General features: G+C 58.7%; 1 protein-coding gene across 7 annotated transcripts; it reads left to right on the forward strand.

Moving 5' to 3' along the window:
* The first annotated feature begins 59 nt into the window (after positions 1–59).
* On the forward strand, positions 60–15,022 carry RASGRP2 (RAS guanyl releasing protein 2). Of its 7 annotated transcripts, none has more exons than XM_079104217.1 (16): positions 60–218; positions 3,128–3,270; positions 3,928–4,030; positions 4,543–4,605; positions 4,951–5,082; positions 5,862–6,012; positions 6,137–6,310; positions 6,396–6,512; positions 7,422–7,703; positions 8,446–8,523; positions 8,967–9,089; positions 9,394–9,509; positions 12,632–12,773; positions 12,995–13,031; positions 13,392–13,568; positions 14,593–15,022. In XM_079104217.1, the coding sequence occupies exons 2-16, from the start codon at positions 3,198–3,200 to the stop codon at positions 14,649–14,651; spliced, it is 1,827 nt and encodes a 608-aa protein (XP_078960343.1). In that variant the 5' UTR covers positions 60–218; positions 3,128–3,197; the 3' UTR covers positions 14,652–15,022. The 7 variants fall into 7 exon arrangements, with proteins under 7 accessions (XP_078960343.1, XP_078960342.1, XP_078960341.1 ...); XM_079104216.1 differs by lacking the exon at positions 60–218 and adding an exon at positions 964–1,177; XM_079104215.1 differs by lacking the exon at positions 60–218 and adding an exon at positions 1,250–1,373.
* The last annotated feature ends 1,693 nt before the right edge of the window (positions 15,023–16,715 follow it).

Here is a 16,715-nt window from a genome sequence, read left to right on the forward strand (position 1 = left end):
AGGTCAGCTGCCAGCTAGGCTGGCCGGGGGCGGGGCGTCCTCTGGGTGGGGCCCACTGGAACTGGGAGTCGGGACTCGGGATGAAGCCTCCCCAACTACAGGGGATCCACACCGTGGGGGGAGGACCCCAGGAGGGGGCGGGGCCTACGGGTCCTTGGCGCCTTTTTGGCCCCGCCCCTAACCCCGCCCCACTGCGGCGTTTTAGGGTCTCTTAGCAGGTGGCTTTGCCTGGTAGAGTCGTGGTGTAGGGGGAAGCGTTAGGGCAGGGGGCGTGCACAGACCGTTTAGGCGAGGCCTTTGTCGTCCCCCTCATTATGGGGAAAGTGGGGGCCAGGCGGAGCCTATTTGTGCCTTTCACGTTACCGAGACACCCGGGTGTGGGAGGAGGTCCTGCCCCCGGCCTGAGGCAGGGAGGGGCACGCCGCAGAAGCGAGGTTTGGGGCCCGTGGTTTCACAGCGAGTGTGTTTGACCGAAACGGCCGGAAACTGTTACGGGTTCCCTTGGCCCGGCTTGTGGGGACCCCAACTGCCTGTGGCCGCCCCTCCCAGGTTGCTCCTGCAGGGCCCAGGCCTCCAGGCCCCAAGCTACAGAGAAGCCACCGCCGCGGCAGCTGCCCCTTTGCGCCCGGCCTGTGGGGAGCCACGCCTTCCGGGGTGAACCCGAGAAGCCCCTCGCCCATCCCCAGACCCCCGGGCCGCATGTCGGGTGTCCCTCGTCCTAGTGTCTCATCTCGTCCTGGCCCCATCCGACTCACAGGACCCACTGCCCCAAGCCTCCGACCTCCACCAGGCTAGCGTCCCCACCGCCCGCAGGAAGACGCCCGGCCCCGGGGCCGCGCTAGCCCCGTGGGAACCGTTAGTCTCGAAAACAGGAACCCGGGCCGGGGGCTGGGCGGGGCGCCCCTTCCCCACCGCAGTCCGCTTCCTGCCCCTCCCGGTTTCCTCCGTCCGACACCCAGGCGGGCGGAGGGCACCGGGGCGTCCGGGGTGGGGGCGGGGGGTTGTAGATCAGTCCCCCCGCGTCCCTCCGCTCGCCCACCCGCGGCGCGGCGCGGGGCACAGCCTCGGCCCGCGGCGCCGGCCTCCCGGGCGGCGCGGCAGCGGAGGGGTTAAGCTGCCGCAGGGACCGCCGCGTGCGGGGCGAGGGGGAGCCCCGGCCGAGGAGGCGCAGCCGGCGGTGCGGAGCCTGGCGCAGGGGCGGGGGGCGGGGCGCGAGGGGAGGGGGCGGCTGCGGCGCGGGGGCGGGGCGGCGGGGAGCTGGGCCGCGGCGCGGAGAGCGGGTTGGAGCCGCAGCCGCAGCGAGGTCGGCGGGCGGGAGCGCACGGAGGTGGCCGGCCGGACCCTGTGCGGGCTCCTTGCGGCGGGTCCCAAGAGTGAGTGAGCGAGCGCGGGCGGGGCGCTGAGCAGAGGAGGGCGCGGCCCCTAGGGTCCCTCGGGGCGACGCGGCCAGGTTGGGGTGGCGGATGGGTGGGGAATCTGCGGTCCCCGTCCGGGGTGGGAGAGAGCTGCATCGCTCTGGAGTATCTGCGGGAGGGGGGACATCACAGCGCACCCAGTTCTTCCCTGCTACATCTCTCAGCCTGACCTTTCCCTGCCAGTCCCCATTTAACAGATTGGAAAATTGAGGCTGAGAGGCCAAGTGATTCTCAAGGTCACAGCATGGAAGCAGCAGAGCCAGGCGGGGCAGCTCTGGTGACTGAAAGGAAAAGTCCGCCCGAGAACTCCGTAGAGGAGCCCCCTTAGTCCCAGAATGGGGGAGTATGTGAAGGGGCGGGGTACCTTTCCTTGGGGCAAGGCTCTGCAAGGGTCCCGAGAGTCAGGGCGCTGAGGCTGCAGGGCTCGCCCTGGACCGCAGATGAAGGGGGAGGGGCAGCAGAATGGGCGTGTGCGCGCCCTGGGGGTGTGTGCATGTGTGGGGAGAGTACATGCGTGGAGACATACAGTTCGGCGTGTGTGCACACGTGTGGGGATGTCAGCGCCACTGTGACCGCGAAACTAGAGGTTGGCTTGGCTCAAGTGAACGGCAGGTCTGGGAGGCGGCTTCGTCCTCGGATTTGAGTTGTAGGGTGGATGAGCTGGGAATCTGTGTTCCCGGGGGGGTGGTTCCCAGTGCAGGTGTGCGCAGGGCGTGGGTGCCATTGTGTGAGACAGAGGGTAGGAGGCAAGTGCTTTGTGGCCCTGGTGGGTGGGAGAGGGGGCTTCCTGCACCTAACGTAGGTCCCTGGCCTCCGGAATACAACTTGGGTATTGAACGAGAGTCTGTCCCTGCATGGGTGCGTATAGCCCCTGCCAGTGACCAAGTTGCTGGTGTTGTCATGCCCGCAATGGCCACCCCACGGCGCTAGCGCCCCCTTCTGGGCACCCTACTCTCTATGCGCTCACGATTCGCCTGTGCAGAATGAGGTCCCCGGCTGAGAAGGAAGATGGCCCTGTGGAAGGGCGGAGCCGGGACCCCTGGGGCCTTCATGGAGTTGACTTGGGAGCGCGCGGTTCCCAGGCTCCGGCTTCCCGCTGACGCCGCCGGGCCGCAGCGCCCCCGCCCCACCCCAGGAATGTTCCTCTGCACTACAGCCCGCCGCCCCGAGGGCAGGCCCCAGGGGGACGCCACAGCCCCGCCGAGGAGGGGCGATGCGGGCGGGACGCCTGGGTTCCCTCTGCACCCTCCCATCCCAGGGAGAAATTCCTCCGAGGTCCCCTCAGGCTCTGGGTTCCCAAAATAACCCTGCGGGGGAAGGGAGGCTGTGCAGGGAGGGAAGCGGGAGGGGCGCAGAGCCGAGCTGCGGGGTGCTGCAGGTGCTTCTGGGGGGCAGGCGCGAGGAGAGGGCCTGGGGTGGGGGGCTGGGACACCAGCCAACCAACCCCTGGAGTGCGGGATGGGCCTCATCCTCGTGGAGCCCTTCGGCCCTCCAGCAACTCGGAGAGTGGGCCGGAAGCCTCTCCGCGGGTCCATTTCCCAACTAGAGGGTTGCACCATCCGGGCCCGGACCGTTTAGCCCCGGGGGTGGCCGCGGAGGACAACTCCGCCTCTGCCCGGCAGGGGGCGTGCCCGCCCCGCCCCGTTCCTGCCCCCGGGCCGCTCCCCGGGTCCGCGCCTCCGCAGACTCCCGCTTTGCCTCTCCCGGGACAGGGTCGGGTGCGAGCCCCTTGGGGAAGCCTCCGGAGCGTGGTTAGGGCCCAGCGCACCGGCCCCGGCGGCCATGGCGGGCACCCTGGACCTCGACAAGGGCTGCACGGTGGAGGAGCTGCTCCGCGGCTGCATCGAAGCTTTTGGTGAGTGGCGCGGGAAGGCACCGTCCGGAGCCTGAGCCCGGGTTTCTGCTTCCCAGGGCAGACCCTTGGCCAGGACCCACCCTTCCCTCGCATCCTGCAACCTCCTTAAGCCTTTCATCATCACAGGGCAGAGAGGTGCCCACGCTTCAACCAGATGAATGCTTCCCTTTTTCAGTCTTCCCGAACCTGACCAAGGGGGCGAAGGGAGGGCCGGGGTCCCAGACTTTGACACATGCGGGGGCATTATCAGTCTCTCCGCGGGATCCGGAGGAACTCGCTATCTGTGGCCTGGAAGCTGTTTCCGGCAGACGGGTGGGGGCGGCTTATCTGAAGGGGTGCCCCTTCCCCCAGCGCTCAGGAAATGACCTCTGGATTCTTGACCCCGGGGAACCCAGGCTCCTTCCGCCCCAGCTGGTTCCCCTCCGGACGATGGACTGTGTGGGACGCTCCCTCTAGCTCCTTGGGCCCTTTCCTACTCTTCTTCACCCCTTTTCTTTTTAATTTGCCTCCTGGTTTCCGAGTCCTGGGAAAGCAGGAGGCCGGCTGTGTCAAGAGTGAAGCCCGAGGGTCTGATACCAGAGGGCTGCGGGCTAGGGCTTCAGATCAGAGCTTGAGGACCAAGGGTCAGCCCGCTTCTCTTTGATCCTTCCGACTTAGATGACTCCGGGAAAGTGCGGGACCCGCAGCTGGTGCGCATGTTCCTCATGATGCACCCCTGGTACATCCCCTCCTCTCAGCTGGCTGCAAAACTGCTCCACATATATCCTTCAAGGGCTCGCCCAGGCCCCCGCTGTTGGAGTCCCTGAGCGAACCCCACTGCGCATCTTGGATGGGAATGCGCCTCAGGCCGAGAGTGCAGGCCCTTCCTACGTCCCAGAATCCAGGCTTGGCCCCTTCTCGCTCTAGGGCCTAAGCTCTGCCCCTGTCCTCCCATCATGACTTGCTGACCTAGGTCTTGCCCTCACTCTCCCTAGAGCCTAGGATTGGCTTCTGCTCCCCGCCTGGACGGTCTCTTCCTCTCAGAGCCCAGGCCCCACTCAGCCTCGCGGATAAACTGCCTTTCCACCCCTACCTGCGCCCCCTTCCCGAGCTCATGCCTCACCCTCAGCATCTTCCCGAACCCAGGCTCTGCCCTCACGGGAGGGGGGGAGGGGGCGTCCCATCCCACGCTGCAGAGCCCAGGCCCCGCCCCTAGCCTGCGCTGGTTCGCCCACCCCTGCCTCCCTCCTTAATGTCAGGCTCCTGCGCCTGTGTTCCTTAACTTCCCTTTACCTACCAACAGTCCCGGAAGGACAACTCCAATTCACTGCAGGTGAAAACATGCCATCTGGTCAGGTGAGTCTTCCTCCTGGCTCCTGACCCCTCCTCTGGCTCCTTCCTCTCTGTCTTGGGACTGGCCAGAGTGGACCTAGGGCCCTCGGGTCATGTCCAGGTGGGCTTTGCTGCTGCAGACCCCCTTCCTCCACTAGCCCTTTTCTTATTCGCTTGGTGCGGGTGGATGTCTCAGGAGGCTCTTTAGCCTTGGGGAAGGAAAGAGCTGGGAGATAGGGAACCCAGTTTTGAGGCTCTTTCCCCCTCTTTGAAGGACTGCAGTTCCGATGGTGCCTTTGGCTGCCCACGTGGGGACAGAGGGGGCAGCCCGGCCTTGAGTGATTCTTGTGATTTCGTCCCTCTAACCAGGTACTGGATCTCAGCATTCCCAGCAGAGTTTGACTTGAACCCAGAGCTGGCCGAGCAGATCAAGGAACTGAAGGCGCTGCTAGACCAAGAAGGAAACCGGAGGCACAGCAGCCTCATCGACATCGAGAGCGTGTGCGTGGGGGGACCTCAGGGGGGACTCAACATCCTACACCATCTGCGCTTAATAATAAATGTCTGTTGAATTGAATGAGTGGGGGTCATGTCACTCTCTTGCTTGAAAACCTCCATAGCTCCCTGTCGCCTCTGAAATGCCTGTCTGGCCACGGAGGCCCTTTGTGGTCTCAGGCCGGCTTGGTGTTCCCGCCTCATCTCCCACGGCCCATCGCCCATCCCACGCACCTCACGCCTTGGCTGCACGGGGTTCGCTCAGCATCGCCTGCATCCTTCCCACCGTGGTGCTCCACTGCTGTCATTGCCCTGTCTCCTTCCCCGGGCCACCAAGACTCGGCTGCAATGTGGAGTCCGCAGTCTGAGGGCTTGGGCTCTTCCAGGGCAGACCTCGTTGCTCCCTGTTTTCCCATGGCACTTTGGACAGACGCCTGTGCAAAGGCCTCGGTACATGTGTTGCACTGTCCAGTGATCGTGTGTTTCTGTGTCTGTCTCCCTCAGTGGACTGTGAGCTCCTCGGGGGCAGGAACCGTGTCTTGCTCACCTCTGTTCCCCAGCGCCTAGTGCAGCGCCTGGCACAGAGTACGTTGTCCATAAGTGTGTGTGGAGCGCATGACGAGGGGGAGATGGAAGAACTGCCAGGACTGGGGCCATTAGTGCCTAGGACAGTGACTCCCACTGCACAGGTCCCCAGTCAGCCCGAGCAGCATGTCTGCGTGAGTGTGGGGCCAGAGGAGGAGGGGGTGTCCCCAGCACAGGGCTCACTTCCCCTGCCCCCTCAGCCCCACCTACAAGTGGAAGCGGCAGGTGACCCAGCGGAACCCCGTGGGACAGAAAAAGCGCAAGATGTCCCTGTTGTTCGACCACCTGGAGCCCATGGAGCTGGCAGAGCATCTCACCTACTTGGAGTATCGCTCCTTCTGCAAGATCCTGGTGTGGACCCAGGGCTGTGGTTGGGCTGAAGTGCGGGCTGGGAAGGGGGCTCCGGGAGGGGCGGGCTGGGTCACAGGGAGGCTGAGGGGCCAGCACCGTGCTGAGCTGCTCCTCCCGCCCCCAGTTCCAGGACTATCACAGTTTCGTGACTCATGGCTGCACCGTGGACAACCCTGTCCTGGAGCGGTTCATCTCCCTCTTCAACAGCGTCTCCCAGTGGGTGCAGCTCATGATCCTCAGCAAGCCCACCGCTCCTCAGCGGGCACTGGTCATCACGCACTTCGTCCACGTGGCCGAGGTGCCCTCCTCTCCCTACTCCGCCTCCTCCCCACCAAGGCTGCCTCACCTCCTGACTCGCTGCCTCCCTCTCTGTTGCCCCTCAGAAGCTGCTGCAGCTGCAGAACTTCAACACTCTGATGGCAGTGGTTGGGGGCCTGAGCCACAGTTCCATCTCCCGCCTCAAGGAGACCCACAGTCATGTCAGCCCCGAGACCATCAAGGTGCCTGGGCCGGGGAGGGCCCGTGGTGTGCTTCCCAGTGGGGGGTCTAAGCGCCGCCATCCTCACTTGACAGCGGAGGAAACTGAGTCTTGGAGGAGTTGCATAATGCCGGTGACAGGGGGACTCAGGTTGGCCTGACCCCAAAGGTTGTGCTTTCTCCTTTGTACCACATCGGGTATTATAGACATAGAGAAGCAGGTAGATCGTGTGAGCGGTTCAAAGAAAAATTATGAGGAAGACACTGGGCAGCCACCATCCAGGTCATGAAATAGAGCTTAGGGGTAGAGACCCAAGCACCTTAATTCCCTCGCCACCAGAGGTAGCCAGCGTTAGGACTTTTGTGACAGTGATGTCACTTTTCTTTGTGGTTTTACATCTAATGGGGATTTGGGGTGCCCCTTTTTAACCTCCTCTGAGCGGAATCGTGTCCTATGCTATCTGGTGTCTTGCTCCCTTCCTTCCGCCCGATTGGGAGAGTCTTCTCATCCTGTCATGCGGAGCAATCCGTCCTCATTTTCGTTTTCAGACCATTTGCTATTGTAAGTCCACCCCGGCTTATGTGCCTGTTCGGTCCTTGGACGTACGGGGTGTGCAGTTCTCCGTGTTACCCTCTGCACAGCCAGGGGTGTCCTCCTGGGTGGCCTGTGCTGCCTCGCCTCGCTGGGCCTCCGTTTCTCTTTCTGTTCCATGTTGAGGGTGCCCTGTGTGCAGGGCTGGTGTGCAGGTGTGGTATTTGGCAGCGGGTGTTGCTTTGAACTCATGAGGTGTGAACTAAGAGATCGAGGGAGCCCCGTGGGGGGCCAGTAAGGGGGATTTGACCTTTTCTCCTCGTCCTTTCCCACCTCTCCAGGGGAGGTGGGGAGGATGTTCCGTGCAGGGGGGGTGCGATCCTCTGCCCTTTGCTCCCAGCTCTGGGAAGGTCTGACGGAACTAGTGACAGCTACAGGCAACTATGGTAACTACCGGCGCCAGCTGGCAGCCTGCGTAGGCTTCCGCTTCCCCATCCTGGGGGTACATCTCAAGGACCTAGTGGCCCTGCAGCTGGCACTGCCTGACTGGCTGGACTCTGCTCGGACCCGGCTCAATGGGGCCAAGATGAAGCAGCTGTTCAGCATCCTGGAGGAGCTGGCCATGGTGACCAGCCTGCGGCCGCCGGTGCAAGCCAATCCTGACTTGCTGAGCTTGCTCACGGTGAGGGTCTGGGCTCCTGGGCCTGGCAGTGGGCTTGACCTTGGGTTCTGGGGCCCGCTCAAGGAACTGAGATGGGGCCTGGGTTCTAGAGCTTGGGCTGAACAGAGATGGGCTGCAGACTGGTCAGGGCTGGGACCTGAGGTCTGGGGTTGAGGCAGGCAGGAGGACCGTGGGCTGGTTTGAGGCTGGGCCTGGGTCCTGCATCTGGGTCCAGTTTATGGAGGTGGATTATGTTCAAAGTCTGGGGTCAAGCTCTGGATTCTGCCAGTTGATGTAGTTTCTAATATAGTCCTGGCCTCTGAAGTTCTGACCCTCACCTTGCACTGGGTCTGGAGAGTGAAGTGGGAGTCGGGGTCTAGTCTAGAGCTGGACATAGTTCTGGACACTGGGCCAAGGCTCAAGTGTGAAGGTTTGGAGTGAATTCTTAGCTTCGAGACTGGGTGGGGATCAGGGTTGGAATCTGAGCTGGCTTCTGGATGAGCGTCAGAGCTCAGGCTGTGTTCTGAATTGGCCTCTTGACTAAGTCTTAGCAGCCCATTGGGTTCCAGGTCAGGCCAAGCTGTGTTCTGGTCTTTGTGCAGGCTGGCGTGGGGGTGGCTGGGCTGTGTTCTATGCCCGGCTTTGTCCAGAATCTAACTGGGAGCTGGGCCAAGCCATTGCCTCTAGGTGGCCCTGTAACCCTAGACTGGGGCTCCTGAGAACTGTAGGGGACAGAGGGAGTGACCAGACCTGTGTACTCCAGGTGTCTCTGGATCAGTATCAGACGGAGGATGAGCTGTACCAGCTGTCTCTGCAGCGGGAGCCGCGCTCCAAGTCCTCGGTGAGGGAGGGGCTGCCTGCTTCCCCACTTCTCTACCCCACCTGAGAATCCCGGGTGTGAGGATGAGAGTCTTTTTTTTTTTTTAAATACTCTTTTTTAAAGTACTGGGGCTTGAACGCGGGGGTGCTTAACCACTGAGCCACATCCTCAGCCCTTTTTATATTTTATTTGGAGACAGAGTCTCACCAAGTTGCTTAGGGGCTTACACAGTTGCTGAGGCTGGCTTTGAACTTGTGATCCTCCTGCCTCGGACTCCCTCGCCTCTGGGATTATAGGCGTGTGCCACCATGCCCAGCAAGAGAAGCTCTCTGCAGCTACCCCACCAACCTGCTTGCTGGGCAGAGGAGTTCTGGGGGTGGACAGTGGCCTTGGGCAGGCTCCCTTGTCCTCTAAGGGCCCCTCTGTTCCCCTGGGCCCTAGCACCGCCCTGTCCATTCCCACAGCCAACCAGCCCCACCAGCTGCACCCCCCCTCCCCGGCCCCCAGTGCTAGAAGAGTGGACTTCGGCTGCCAAGCCCAAGCTGGACCAGGCCCTCGTGGTGGAGCACATAGAGAAGATGGTGGAGGTGAGAGTCGCGGAGCCCGAGCTGCAGCAGCGGGCAGGCAAGTCCGCTGGTGGATGTGGCAGTTAGTGAGGCGTGGCTTTGCCAGAGCTGCCCTGGGAGCCACCACTAGTGCCCGTCCAAGGGCCAGCGCTCCATCCCCAGGAAGCCCAAGGCAGAGCAGGCTGGCGGGCGGAGCTGATGCGGGTGGGGTGGCAGGGAGCCGTCTCCGATGCCCTTCCTAACACAGGTCTGTGGGAAGGATGGGCCCTGATGTTCCTTTTATTTTCCCCTCTCCTGCCCCTTCATGTCCCTCTGTGTACCCCAGTCTGTGTTCCGGAACTTTGACGTCGATGGGGACGGCCACATCTCACAGGAGGAGTTTCAGATCATCCGCGGCAACTTCCCTTATCTCAGCGCCTTTGGGGACCTGGACCAGAACCAGTGAGGAGGGCCGGGGGCTGGGGGAGAGGGCAGGCAGCCCGGCTCGCTTCCCCTAGGGCTTCAGTTTCCGCATGTGCCTGACGAGGCCACTGATCACACGACCTTGGTGGGGGCGCCGCCAAGGCCGGGAGGGACTGCTGGATTTTTCTTGGGCAGAGGAGGCCGCCAGCCTAGAGGAGCACTGCTGCCTCACTAATTCAGACAGAGGGGCGCCACCTGAGTCTTGAAGGACTGAGTTTTGGGGACCGTTGCTACATGAGCGCTGTTTTATTTGTGGAGCTCACAGCTGGCAAAAAGTGTGCGCGAGTCAAGCCTGGGTAGCCGGTTTTAATGAATAGATAAGAAAGGCCTGTAATTAGCAGCACCCACTTGCTTATCCACAATTCATATGCTGACAATTTGGAAAACATCTGGTTCTCTGAAGTAGGTTAAACATGCCCTCTGCAACCATGTTTATGCCCCATTTTTGCTGAGCAGTCAAAACCCCAATGAAAATATACAGTCCATCCTAGGTCCATCGTTTATTTTTAAATGTGACCTGTATTTCAAAAGTCTGTTGTTCTTTTGGTTTTGGTTTTTGGTTTGGTACTGGGGATTGAACCCAATGTGCTCTACCACTGAGATACATACCCAACACTTTTAATTTTATAATTTTGAGATTTGAAACAGGGCCTGGCTAAGTTGCTGAGGCTGGCCTCCAACTTGTGATCCTCCTGCCTCAGCCTCCAGAGTCGCTGGGAGTACAGGCATACATCACTGCACCTGACAGTCTGTTGTTCCATAACTCCCACATTGTAAAAAAATCTGTGATTAAAAAAAAAAAAAAAAAAAAAAAAACAGGTGGTAAGAAGTGAAAGTCCCCTCCTCCTTCCCACAGGTAGAAGTGACTAATGTTAATGGTTGGGCAATATACCTGTCCTTCCAGTCTTTTTTCTATGCAGGTCAAAATAGATATAGATTTTGTTTGTCTGGTGTGTGCTTCATGGACAAACAGGATGATAGCATAAATCCAGTTCTGCCAGTGACTTTGTTGTGGTTGCTTTGTTTCTTGTTCCAAAGTTAAGCCAGAAGCAGTGAGGTTGGGGTCCTTTAAGACCCTGGAGGCCCAGCTTCAAGCACAGCTCAGCCTTAACTCTACCTCCGGGGCTTCCCAGGCCTAATGCCCAGCCTTCCCTGGGTATGGAGCCCCAGCAGCCAGTTCACAAAGAGGGAAACCTTGCAGGCCGGGATTGCAGCTCAGAGGTAGGGTATGTGCTTAGCACTTACAAGGCCCTGCATTCCATTCCCAGCACCAAAAAGAAAAGAAAGACCAGCAGCCCCCTCCCAGGACCAACCCCAACTCACTGCTTCACCTTGAAGCTCTTTGTTTCTGGAACCGGAGGGTTTTCCATTCCTTTCTTGCAAAATCATCTATGCATTTAAATTTTTTGATATATTTTTAGTAGCATCTAGGTATCTGTAAGTTGGGGTTTTCTTTTTCTTTTTTTTTAATCATGGTCTCCAAGGAACCCCACACCTTGCTTTTTCCTTGGGGTCTTTTCCCACTGCATCACAAACATCTTTCAGGTGAAATCATGTAGAACTACCTCATGCTTCAGAACAGCTGCAGAGTGTGGCCTGTTCCAGTGTTTTTCTATAATTATATGCCACACTGCTGTGACCCTCTTTGTGCCCATGCACTCGGGCCAGTATTTCTGTAGGAGAAATTCCTAGAAGTGGGGTTAATTGGATCAAAAGATATGCACATTCTAAATTAGGAGAGAGGCTGCCAGACTGACCTCAGACAAGGTTGTACCAGTCTGCACCCCCTCCGCAGCCTGAGTCCTGACTTACTTGCCAAGAATGCACACTATAATTACAAAGCCTGACAGCCTTACCCGTCTCATTGGCAAATGGTATCTTGGTTAAATTTGCATTCCTTAATATGATTGGGGATAGCTTATTTATTCATATGTTTATTGGCCACTTATATTTCTTTTGTTAACTGCCTGTTCATATATTCTTTGACCAGTTTCTGGCTGGGTTTGTTGGTCTTTTTCTCCTTGGTTTTTAGACTCTCTGTTAATGGATATTAACCCTTTGCTGTCGAATGTGTTGAATATTTTCTCCCTGTGTGTCCTTTATGTTGTTTTTTCCATATAAAATTTAAAAAATGTTTGTGTGTCCAATATGTCAGTCTTTTCCTTTATGACTTCTTGGATTTGTGTTGTGTGTAGAAAGGCCCTCAGTTGCTCGAGATGACAACATGATTCTCTTACATCTCTTCAGATACTTGTATACTTTTATTTTTGTCCATGTTCTTCATTCATTGGAATTAGTGAGAGTGTAAGTCCCACACCCAGGATGAGGTTTACATGTACTGTGTATTTTTCTAAATGGACAGTTGTCCAGTGCTCCATGGATTTGAAGGACCACCTGGGTCACAGTATGGACCACCCCCGACACGGTGGGTGGAAGTTTCAAACAAGGGCCCGCCTTGCTGGAAATAACTCCTGGCGGCTGAGGACCTACTGCCCACATGGCCACTTGTGTGCATGATCTCATTTAATTCTCACCAAAATCCTCCCAGGCGTAGGAAGTATTACGATGTCCCTGTGTAGATGAGGAAACGGAGGCGCAGGGACATTCACCAGCATCAGGTCACATGGTCAGGAGCAGAGCTGGAATTTGAACTGAGGGCTCCTTCTTCCCCTAAAATAAGTAAGAAAGGGGGCTGTGCCTAAACCCTGGTAGGAGGGAACCCTGGAGCACAGGTGTCCGGCGAGCGGGGTGCAGCCCTGCAGCCCCTCCCGGCCCCAGAACGCAGGCATCCGAGAGCTCCTGGGGCTGGGGCTCCGCTCTGACAGGTGTTGCGCCGAGCGCGCTTTGGGAGCCGCGGGCCGAGATCGGGTGGGGAGGGCTCCCCGCGAAGCGTGCGGGGCAGGGAGGAGGGAACCCAGGAGAGCCACTTGCCGGAGACCACTGGACCAGCTCGTGGCAGCCGCCACGTCTGTGTGGCTCCTAGTCTCGCTTATTTCTCTTCCCCCGACCAAGGTTCAAATTTGAGCTCCCCAGGGGCGGGGCGGGCGAGCAGGGGGCGGGCGGCCCCCAGGAGCCCGAGCTCAGGCGCCGCTCGCCACCAGGGATGGCTGCATCAGCCGGGAGGAGATGGTCTCCTACTTCCTGCGCTCCAGCTCGGTGCTCGGAGGCCGCATGGGCTTCGTACACAACTTCCAGGAAAGCAACTCCCTGCGCCCGGTCGCCTGTCGCCACTGCAAAGCCCTGGTGAGCCCCCAGCCCAGCTCCGCCCACGCCCCGCCCCTCCCGCCGGCCCCGCCCCTGCCGGAGTCTCCCCGCCCCTGCGAACCTCAACTCCACCTGCCTCTGCTGGTTCTGGCCCGGTCCCGAGGCGGGTTCTAAGGCTCCAGGCCCTGCCCTCGGGAAGCAAGAGCGAGACATCACCTCTAAATCCCTACTCCCCAGCACGACCCCCTGCTCTGTTGCAGATCCTGGGCATCTACAAGCAGGGCCTCAAATGTCGAGGTAAGATGGGATGAACCGCAGGGCTGCCGGGCCGAGGTTCCTGGGAAAGTTAGTTTCTGGGTGGGAAGTTTTAGTTTGGTGAAACAACTGCCAAGAAGTGGAACCAGGAAGGCATGCTGATCGAGGTGAAGGGTCAGCTTTGAAGAGAGTGGCACTTTGGTGGGGTGGCTGCCTAGAAGCAAAGAACTTTTGAGAGGGGATAGGCTGGCAATTAGAAAGGAACACCTTGGAAGGGGACTCTTATTTTGGTGAGGCGGCTGCTCCAGAGCGAAGGAACCTGGGGAGAAGTTCAGGGCTGCAGGATAGGATGGAGGATTCTTCCACCAATGGCCCTGGCTGGGCTCTTCTTCCGTCCCTCAGCCTGTGGGGTGAACTGCCACAAGCAGTGCAAGGACCGCCTGTCGGTGGAGTGCCGGCGCAGGGCCCAGAGTGTGACCCTGGAGGGCTCCGCACCCTCCCCTTCCCCCACGCACACCCACCACCGGGCCTTCAGCTTCTCCCTGCCTCGCCCTGGCAGAAGGGGCTCCCGGCCCCCAGGTAAGAGTCTCTCAGTACGCTGCCTGTAGAGGAGGGAGGCAGGGCCACGGTGCAGCCTGTTCATTTATCCAGGAAGGAACCCAGTACAGAGTTTGCAACTCTTTTATTTTGGTAGGATTTATAAAGAAGAATTGGTAAGGGTGCCAGGAAGGTAGCCACGGAGCTCTTGAACTTCCAAAGCTGGGGAGGAGAGAGACTCCAATTTGTAAAGCAGTGTAAAAGTGAAAAAGGCTTCTATTCTCTTATTTTGTTAGAATTGAGAAAGGATTGGAAGAGTCACATGAAGCATTTCCTTACATTTCCTTTTTTTTTTTTTTTTGGTCCTGGGGATTGAACTCAGGGGCACTCAACCACTGAGCTGCATCCCCAGCCCTTTTTTGTTTTTTATTTAGAGACAGGGTCTCACTGAGTTGCTTAGTGCCTCACTTTTTTTGAGGCTGGCTTTGAACTCCAGATCCTCCTGTCTCAGCCTCCCGAGCTGCTGGGATTACAGTCATGCGCCACCATGCTTGGCTCCGCATTTCCTTTTTTGAATGTTCTGAGAAAAGTTCCTGACCCTGATAACCTCCTGGCTGCTTTCTGAGGGTCTCCAGGGTTTTAGATCAGTTTGATGAATGACGATTCACCAAATAATTACCTGGTGGAGTACGGTCTGAACAGCTATGTTAAACCGGAGCCTAAGGCAGTTGACCACAGCCATTTTCAGTGGCCTACGTCCTCAGAAACAGAGGCAGACACAGGGTATTTGTCCTCAAAAATAGAAAAGATAAGACCATCTGCACTGAGCCTTCCAGAAGTGCTGGGGTCTGAAATGTGAAATACACACACAATTGACCTTCAGGCTCACTGCTTGGACAGATCTGCGGCTGTGGAGGAAGCCGCGGCAAAACTAAAACTTAGGGAAAAAACCTTGAAAATTGGGTCGTTCGGTGGATGGATCTGCTTCCAGGGTGGGGGGCTGTTTCCGTGAGACAGGGAGGGTTGCACCCAGGAGTGGGTTCTGGGAAAACTCTGCCCCCTGCAGAGATCCGTGAGGAGGAGGTGCAGGCGGTGGAGGACGGAGTGTTCGACATCCACTTGTGAAGAGGTGAGTCCGCCCAGGGTGGTCTGGAGCTCCCTCTGAGGGCAGGAGGCAGGGCGAAGGGCACTGGGGAAAGGGTGCTCCTTCAAAATGGTGGTCTGGGGCCTGCTTGTGGGGCGGGTTGTTTCCCTCACAACCTGTTTTTCTCTTTCCAGCTGACACTCTATCAAGGACTCATTCCTGCCTTGGAGGAAAGATTTGGACCAGAGCAGGGAGCCTGGGGTTCCGGGGCAGGAGTCTGGGGCTAGGGTTGGGTGTGAGGGTGGCATGTGCTGATGGCAGGGCCGGGGACAGCATCCCTAAGGTTGTACAGATTCTTGTGAATATTTGTATTTTCCAGATGGAATAAAAAGGCCCGTGTAATTAACCTGGACCATCGAGCCTAGAATCCTGGGGGGCTGTACTTATAGGGACAATCTTGGGACCTGGAACTTGTGGCCAGAGAGACTTGGGAAATCTTGTATCTTGTGTGGCTGGGATCAGAGGAATAGGATCTTAGAACCAGAACACCTTGGAACAGAAGAATCTTGGGGAGGGTCTAGAATCTGAGAATCCAGGATCTTGGGACTGAAACCTTGAAACTAGTATGTCTGTGCACCCCAGAATTGCTGGGCCCAGTGGTCACATAGCCAGAGGCTTCCGCCTGCAATCAGAATTACCTTGCTTGACAGGTGGCCTTTCAGTCACTGCTTGAATACCTCTAGCAACAGGGTGCTCACTTCGGGAATCCTGGGAGGGAGAGGACAGCTTGGCTGTTGTGGGCAGAGGGGCATGGACAGCCACAGACCCCGGCTGGGCTTGTGTGCCTCTAGGCAGGGGACACTCCCCATCAGGCAGCCTCCTGGCCTGGTGCTGCTGCCAGCCGGAAGGACAGTGACTTCCAGAGGAAATGCGTATTGATCCTCTACTCAGCCTCCGGAGGCCTCTCCCAACCCAGCTCCTCCTTCCCTCCTGAGCCTGCAGCTTGGAGGTTCTGTGAGTCACAACTACCTGGAGAAGGCCAAGGCCACTTTTAAGGCTGACCTGGGTGGAGAGGGCTGCTCCGGCGTTTCCTAAAGATTCTGGAGCCAGGCCAGGCTGCCCCTGGGTTCAGGAGACTCTGGACAGCGGAGTCTGGGAGCTCCCACCCCAGTCCCCCCAAACTGGGGGGTGCCCTTCAGCTGTGGGCTCATCCTGAGGTGGAGACAGACGGCACCCCAGATCCTCCATGTGCAGCAGCTCCCCTGTGACTGCCCTCCCCGGGCCCCCTACCCCGTATCCATCTCTGTTTTTCCTAATTCACTCCTCCTGGCCTTTGCTTTATTTCGGGTCACCCCTTCTCTCTCCCTGTCACATCTCAGCTTCAGCCCTGTTCCTCACTGGGTCCCCTGCTCGGCCCAGCTTCTGTCCTCAGCCCCCTCCCGCCCTTCCCCCTCTCAGGCTGTAATATCCGTTTCACGATTTGGGGGTTGAGTTGCTATAACAACAGACGGCGATTGTGTTGTGAAGAGCAGCTAGCTCCTGCACCGCCCGCCGCTCCGCGCTGCCTCCATCCCTGCAGCCTGGTCGCTCCCCTTCCCACCCCGGCCCCAGCCCGGCCTCTTCCTAGTGTGTGTGCGTGAGTCGTGTGCTCAGGTCTGCTCCGCCCGGGATGTGACGTGTGCCGCCTTTTCATGGTCGCATGTGTCAGAATCGGATGTCTGAGCTTCATGTTTGCAGTGTGCGTCTGTACGTGTGTGCAGGGACATGCACTCTATTTGCTGCATGTCCCCTCCCCATGTCCCCGCTGACCTGTGTGCAGGGGAGAAGGGTGTGTGTTCTCACATCACAGTGGGAGGGCACCTGTGTGTTTGGGGTGTGTGTCTTGAAGTGCTGGGTCCCAACTGCATTAGGCATCTGACTCCGGGACCTTTCTGAGACATCCCTGTAGCGGGCGGGGCAGACAGGTACAGCAGCCACTGAGTGACCTTTCTGCCCTTGATGGGCAAAGCCTTGTGTGGCCAGGAAACCAGTGACCTCCCTCCCCACCCAGACTCTTTAGAAGGGTCTGAGAGTTGTTGTTAGGAGTCACCGCACCTCGCTGTCCC

Source organism: Sciurus vulgaris (genome assembly GCF_902686455.1).
Source record: "Sciurus vulgaris genome assembly, chromosome: 11".
Taxonomy (NCBI): Eukaryota; Metazoa; Chordata; class Mammalia; order Rodentia; family Sciuridae; genus Sciurus; species Sciurus vulgaris.